General features: G+C 41.8%; 1 protein-coding gene across 1 annotated transcript; it reads left to right on the forward strand.

The window, feature by feature from the left end:
• Window positions 1–597: 597 nt before the first annotated feature.
• Window positions 598–4,291, forward strand: LOC141630143 (uncharacterized). Its single transcript, XM_074443014.1, has 4 exons — window positions 598–753; window positions 1,052–1,267; window positions 1,372–2,105; window positions 3,169–4,291. Exons 1-4 carry the CDS (start codon window positions 598–600, stop codon window positions 4,289–4,291), a joined length of 2,229 nt encoding a protein of 742 aa, XP_074299115.1.
• Window positions 4,292–7,907: the final 3,616 nt, after the last annotated feature.

Raw genomic sequence — 7,907 nt, forward strand, 5'->3', positions numbered from 1 at the left:
ATGGGAGCCGCAGCAGGAGCTTTGAATCCCAATGAGGTTATTGTCATCGGTGACTCGATTCGCTATGTCGAGGCGCCTAATAATGTCCGGATTGAGAATCGGAGATGATGGTGAGTTTTATGAGGAGCCATCGGAGGACGGGTTTTCGATCTTTGTCATAGTCATCACATCCTCTGAGGAGACTGGAAATGGAGCTGCTGAGGATCTAAATTTCGCTGCTGTTGGTGGTCCAAGTGCTACTGTGGAATTAATTGAACAAGAATTGGAGGGGACTCGGGAGCACGGGTTTGAGGAGGTGCCTTCCATGTCCCTGAAATCTGTGGGCATTGAGAGGAAGGAAAAGGAGATGCAAGCTGAGTCTTCCACCTTGCAGCCTCTGGAGGAGATTTTTAAGAGTGTTAGAAAATTGGCTGGGACCGCTCTGGAAAGGGGTGAAGGAAGCAAACGGGGTGTTAATAAGTTGTTTGATATTCCTGTGGTTGGTAATAAGGCGAGGCTCATGGCCGAGGTTTCTTCAGTAATATTTCGATGGTTTTATGGGGTGGCGGATGCATATCACATCTCGATTTGCAAGTGACCCATAAGGAAGATATACGAATGGCAAGGAAGAGGAAATGTAGCACTGATGTGGTTGATTACATCGTGCCTGAAATGGCTAAGGAATCTCTGGATAATGCGAAGGAGTACTTGAGGCAGCTGGCAAAGAGGAGCTGTGCAGGGGAGGGGCTCTGGTTGGAAGAAAGGAAGGGAGCGGTATGGATTCGGGGTGAGTGTTCCCGAAATTGTTATGATTGACTCAAGTGAATCCTCTTCTTCGTTAATGGAGGTGCATTTGGTTGTGAGGGTGTCGATGGTAATGGCTTTGCGGAGGTTGGGCCGTCACAACCTCCTTTGTCGCCATGAGGGGCTTGGTCTGGAATTGTAGGGGTCTCAATAACACGCTCGCCCCTACAATTCCAAAAATAAGAGCGTTATTAGGTAGTACGTATTATGATTTTCTTTTCCTTATAGAGACCAAATGTAATGCGAATAAAGTTTTCCCTATGTTTAGATCTTTAGGTTTTTCGAAGTTTTTGGCGTGGATGCGGTAGGGGCATCCGGTGGTGTGGGTGGGATGGAAAAAGAGGCGAAAATGTCGCTTGTGAAAGCTTGTAAGAATTTCATGGTGCTTTTGGTAAGGAAATATGATGGTCTCTTTTGGTACCTTGTGCTTTTTTATGGTGCTCCTGAGTTGCATTTACGCTCTCTATTTGTTTTGAGTGATTTGGTGAGTGGATGGAAACTTGTACATATCCCTACCTTATTATTGGCGATTTCAATCAAGTTGATTGTTTTTTGGATAAATGGAGCTGTTGTCAAAATCCAATTAAGGGAGCAAATGAATTTATAAACTGGAAGATTAGGAACGAACTAATTGATATCCCATTTAAGGGACCAAGATACACATGGTGCAACAATCGAAAAGGGGAAAAGAGAGTGTATGAGAGGCTTGACAAAGCTTTGGCTTCCAAGGATTGGCTGATTTATTTTCCCAATTCAGGTATTAAGCATTACCCGGTTCAAATCTCGGATCATGCCCCGATTGAGCTTGATTTACATCTCACTGAAAGTGAGGGAAAAAGACCGTATAAGATGGATGCGTGGGTGTTAGATCATGAGGAGTGTATGCAAGGAATTCGGGCATCCTGGAATCTTGAGGTAGTTGGTTCGCCGGCTTTTCGCGTGGTTCGGAAATTGGCCCGTGTGAGAACTTCGGCAAAAAAGTGGGCTTTGGATAAAAGGAAGGAGTGGAGGCAGGTTTGGGATGAATTTGACAAAGGTTTGGTAGATGGTTTAAATGTTGATGTCATGGGGGGTGGAGATGAGTTGTACTCTAAGGCGAATGAGGAGGTTAAGGCTTTTGCAAGGGCAACTGCAGTCTTTTGGAAACAACGTGCTAAGATGCGGTGGATGGTAGACGGAGATACATGTACAAAGTTCTTTTTCAATTGGGTTAAGGGGCGGAAGGGAAGGAATTATATTCATGGCATAAAGGGAGAGGATGGAGTATGGAGTTATGATCATAATATTGTCAGCACTGCTTTCCAACGGAATTTTATGGCCCTGTACAAAGCGTGTGATAACAATCGGGGGGGGAGACGTGGAGACCCGCCGGTTTTTTGACCGATTCTTTCTTGGTAAGGAAGAGAGTCTCGAGTGATGATGCGGATTATCTCATGAGGCCTTTTACGGCTAAGGAAGTACGGAGTCTTTGTTTTCAGATGGGCGCTTTTAAATCGCCAGACCGGATGGGATTCTGCGTGTTTCTTCCGAAATGTTGGCCTTTGGTGAAGAAAGAGGTAACGAAGGCGGTTCTCTCTATTCTGAATTCGGGTCGAGTCTTGAGAGAACTCAATAGAACTTTTATTACTCTTATCCCAAAACCGACAATCTGAAGGGGTTTCGGATTATAGACCCATAAGCCTCGTGTAATGTGTTCATGCGTATTGTATCGAAATGTATCACAAATAGGGTGGCAAAGGTAATGGGGATCTTTGGTGAGTGAAGAACAAAATGCCTTCATTCCGGGCGACATATTAGTGATAATATCCTTCTTGCCCATGAAACTATTCATCGGATTCTGGGCACAAAAAGGAAAACATGGACGGTGCGCTTTTAAGGTCGATATGAGTAAGGCTTATGATAGAATCAAGTGGGATTTTTTCGGAGGCGTTCTTTTTAGATTCGGTTTCCCAACAAGATTGGTGACGCTTATTATGAATCGTGTGACCACGGTGTCGTATGAAGTGCTTCTTAATGGCTCGCCGTTACCTCGATTCCAACCCCGGTGTGGGTTGCGTCGGGGATCCCTTATCGCCCTTTCTTTTTATTCTATGTATGGAGGTGCTTGGTGGGCAGGTGGAAAACGCAAAGGAGGCGGGCATTCGAAAGGGATTACCTTGTGTCAACATGAGAAACCGATCACTCACTTATTCTTTGCGGATGACTCTGTGTTCTTCTTTCAAGATGCCGCCACGCAAAGAACTAGTTTAAAGCGAATCATGGATGATTATTGTGAAGCTTCAGGTCAAAAATTAAATTTGGAGAAATCGGCATTCTCTTCGGTCAAGTACGACACTCGCAAAGGCTCGGGAGATCATGAGTGTGTTTCAAATAAGATCAACACAGGCATCGGAAAATATTTGGGGATTCCGGAATTTCAAGAGTCCAAGAAGGGATTTTTGACTCACTCATTGACTATGTTTCCAAGCGTATTTCCTCATGGAATGGAATCTACTTGTCACCTGCTGGTAGGTTAACCCTGATTTCTTCAGTCCTCTCAAATCTTTCAAATTACTTTCTATCGGTTTTCAAAATTCCGGTAAGTGTGTCTTCAAAGCTTAATTCTTTGTTGGCACAATTTTGGTGGGCTGGCTGTAAATTGGGGCAGAAACTACATTGGTGCAGTAAGAACTTTCTAAGCCTCCCTAAGAGTTCCGGGGGATTGGGCATACGAAATGTTGGGTGTCTTAACAAGGCTTTGCTAGCCAAGCAGGGGTGGAGACTGGTCTCGGGTGAAGATTCTTATTTCAGCAGGATTTTTCGTCGAAGGATCTTTGGTTCCAATTCGTATGTTGATGGTGCTACACCTACTAAGGGGCTTGGTTGCTCGTGGGGAGTCCGAAGTATTAGATATGGTTTGGAGCTGATTTTGGATAATATCGGATGGAAACCAGGTTGGGATTCGGGTCTTAATGCGTGGAATGCAAAGTGGGTAAACGGGAACACGCCTGAGCCGCAGGATCGGTTGCTGGGTTCTGATTTTCTCTGTTTGGGGAGTCTTCAAGTGCGAGACTTATGGAATAGAGATCTATCGTGGAATGCCCCACTTGTATGTGCGCTTTTCAAGGAACAGGATGTGAGAAGGATCCTAGCATCGACAATATGTAAATCGCGGAAGCAGGATGGAGTCTTTTGGCCGTTCACAAATGATGGTGGCTATTCGGTTAAAAGTGGGTATGGCATTGCTTTCAGGGAGTTCTTTGAGAAAAAAGGTACAATTAAAGACAAAGCAAGGATATCAATGAGGGGGAGGGGTTTTTGTAAATCACGTTTGTGGAGCTTGCCTGGGCCGAGTTCGTGGAAAATGCTGATATGGAAAATCATCACCAAAGCACGCTTCCAGTGGGCTTTGAGTTCCAGAAGCGATCAATTGGTGGGGACATACTGTCAAATGTGTTCGGGGACCAATCTTCTTTGTGAGACGGTGGAACATGTATTTAGGGATTGTGCGCTGGCGGCTAGGGTCTAGGCGGGGTCGCTATTAGGTATTCGGGTGGAAGGAAGTGATATGATTCCACTTAGTGATTGGATTATCAACTGGATTCGGTACTTGGAAAAGATGGAGGATGGTGAAAGGAGGGTTCTAACTTTCCTGGCAACTTTATGGGGTCTTTGGATCACTCGTAACAATGTGATCTTTTCGGAGAGTGGAATTATGCCAGGCGTCCTTCTTGAATCGGTAATTAATAATGTGGAATCGTATCGCAAGCTATGCGAAGGAGAAGGAAACGGTGAGGATCTCGACAGGTGAGGTCATCTATAGGAAGCAATGAGTTGAGGGTTATTAGGGATGGATTTCCGGTTTATATGGTTGGGGGAGGAATCGGTGTAGAGGGATCGGGATAAAGGTTGACGCGGGATGGTCGAGGAGTATGGCGCCGGGATTGGGTGGGTCGCTTTTGATGTAGAAGGGACCATGCTTTTGCACGGAAGTATGAAGACTACGTGAGAATCGCCTTTGCATGCGAGGCTCTAGGCTTATTGGCGGTTATTCGGATGGCGGTTGAGAAAGGCCTGCTACATTTGGAGGTGGTTTCGGATTGTTTGGCGCTAATATGTCAGATTGCAGGATATGCGGGAATCAATCATGTTATAAAAGGGGTCCTGCAGGATATCAGGGGGCTTTATGCTTCGTTTCATTGCTTATCTTTTTCATATATTGCTAGAAATCATAATGTTGTAGCACATGGCCTTGCGTCTAGGGCCATGAGACTGTAATACCTTTATTTACAGTTGCCAAAAAAAAAAAAAAAAAAAAAAAAGATAATATTCAGCTTCGGCTCTTGCTTGTTAACTTTCACCTTTGCCATTATTGCCAATCCTTCTAACACATATGGTTTATCTAAATGAATATTTTCTGAATGCTCATAATCAATCGTCATTTTATTTATATACATTTTCTCCTCTTCTGATACAGTGGTACAGGAAGTATTTGCAACTACTTACACTCCCGATTTTACTTGCCACATTCCATGTATGATGTACCCCAGGGCGCGAGTGTTTCCTTATCTATGCTCTTGACGATGTCATGTTTGTCATTAAACGACCTAACACTAACTTTATGGTTTCCTTATATCCTTGTCATGAATCCTCGATTCTCATATACTCCGTATTCAATTTGTGTATATCCATATTCATGGTCGTCATTAAGATTGCACAAATTCTTATTTAAGACGGCACTATCCGTCTTAAGCTTAAGACGGGTCAAGTAGCCTATCATTTGTGTATAAAAGACAAATATATTGCATTTCCCTATGCATTCATATACTTGCCCTTGCTTACATTTGCGTGTTATCTGATAGTTGTGCATGCCATCAAAACCTGCTGCGTACGTGTCTCCATGATCCTGCTATCCGCCATAATCTGGGATTGGCAACTAAAAAAGCTTTACATGTGTGTGCGAAACCTGAGGATGATGTAAATGTTTTAGTAGATGTTCCAAGCAAAAATGGACCAAAGTCTATCTCCTCTAGAACTAGTTCATGCAAGTATAACTATTTTGAAGCCAGTCCCCATTTATAAGATGTGTAGTAGTTTGATGATCAATATCTCTTGAATATGGATATACTGTATCATGAACCTGTAGTTATGCGATGTAACTGAATGTTTGATGTCAACTTTCTTAAATTTCAACAGCTTTCAGTTTCTCACTTATCGGTAAAGAAAACAAAGAAAGTGTTGCACCTAGTATGTTGATGATGACATGTCCTTCATCGTTTCGTTCCCTCTTATCTTGTGCTTGTGAGGTAGTTATGAATGGCAAGTATGCAAGGATGAACTCATGCTTGGAAGTTGATTGAAGCCTTGGATCAAGTCGAGTCTTGAATCTAGCCATTGTAAAGGTGTAAGTTCTGGGTTAACTCGTAGTGGCTGCACTGAACAGACTCAGGAACTGTTCAGTTCAGATCAGTTTTTTGAAGGGCACAGCGCGCTACTTTTCTGATTTCGAAAATATATTTTTATCCATATCTTTGAACGAGATAAGTTGTTAACATTATCTTTCTTTTTCTTTTGGGAATTATTTGCTTAAGATAAAAGAAAGATATATTTCAAAAATTCGTAAAAGGTTGTTATTGAAAAGATTTGATTTGATAACAAAGATTATTTTATGAGATAATTAAAGATATTTTCTTGCTAAAATTATGGAAGATCTTTTCAACAATCTTATATAATGAAATGAGGTTTGGAAATCAGTTTGACGGTGAAAAAGAAAAAATGCAGCAAGCATTCACGTAGCAAATTCTTTCTTTGCAAACAAGTTTTTAAAAGTTCATTTTTAAAGTGTTTTCCAAATAGTTTTTGACTTGTGCCTTTCAATTAGTCTTCGAGTTCTCAACTTACATCTCTAAGGTTTATCATTGTTCTCCATTGTTCTAATTTATGAACCATATAAGGAGACAATAAGAGTTGTAATTTTTCACTTTTGTGAGAGAGTGTTTATTGGGGTACGGGATTGTACTCAAGTCGCACGATCGGGGTTAATCGTGGGGGTTTTCTTTGTAATCGGGTTTGGTTATAAAGAAAATATTAATAAGAGAGAGGGTAGGCGTAGACCTTTAGAGAGTAGGTCGAAACACGTTAAAAATCTTGTGTCTCGTGCCTTTGCTCTTTATTTGTTTTATTTTTCGTTCTGGCTTATAGATCTTGTTTCACGCATACGAACAGAACAGTACAGCACAATTCATATTGTTTGAACAGTCACCTAGAAAGTTCAATTCGCCTGTGTACTGTTTCAGTATCAAACGAGAACTATCTCTTCGCTTCAAAGTTTAAAAATTTAAAAAGGGTACTTAATTCACCCCCTCCCTCTCTTAAGTACCGGATCGATAAACTCAACAATTGGTTTCAGAGACTCGTGCTCTTGATTGCCTTACTGCAAAGAGTTTGATCCTTTTGAGTTTATTTGTTTACCTTTTCTTTTTCAATGAATTCCAAATCTGTCAAATGTCCTGTCTTTGATGGCACGGACTATGGCTGATGGAAAAATCGTATGATGCATTTCATACAAGGAACAGATTATGAATGTTGGGTAATCATCGAAAATGTTCCCCTCGCTACCACTACCATCGATGCTAATGGTATGTCTAATGTAAAAGCACCCAAGGACTACACATCTGATGATTACAAAAAAGCGGAGAAGAACTCTACGGCCATATCACTCCTACAATCCGGAATTGGCGAATCAGAAACTAGTCGTATTGTAGGATGTAAAACGGCCAAACAAATCTGGGATAGTCTAGCACTAGCCCACGAGGGAACTGTGCAAGTAAAAAAACACCGTATTGATCTCTTAATGCAACAATACGAGTCCTTTAGAATGCACGAGGATGAGCCAATAAAGAGTATGTCTTCTCGTTTTTCAAACATAACTAAAGAAATTTCAAATCTTGGTCGACAATTTGAAACTAAGGACATTGTCCGTAAAATTTTAAGAAGTCTTACCAAGAAATGGCGACAAAAGGTCACGACCATTAAAGGGGCTAGGGATTTAACCACTCTCAACTATGAAGCTTTAATGGGATCTCTTATGGCACACGAAATAACTCTTGATAATGATGTTGATGGGAAATCCAAAACTAAGGGAT

Source organism: Silene latifolia, chromosome Y (assembly GCF_048544455.1).
Source record: "Silene latifolia isolate original U9 population chromosome Y, ASM4854445v1, whole genome shotgun sequence".
In the NCBI taxonomy this organism is placed as follows: domain Eukaryota; kingdom Viridiplantae; phylum Streptophyta; class Magnoliopsida; order Caryophyllales; family Caryophyllaceae; genus Silene; species Silene latifolia.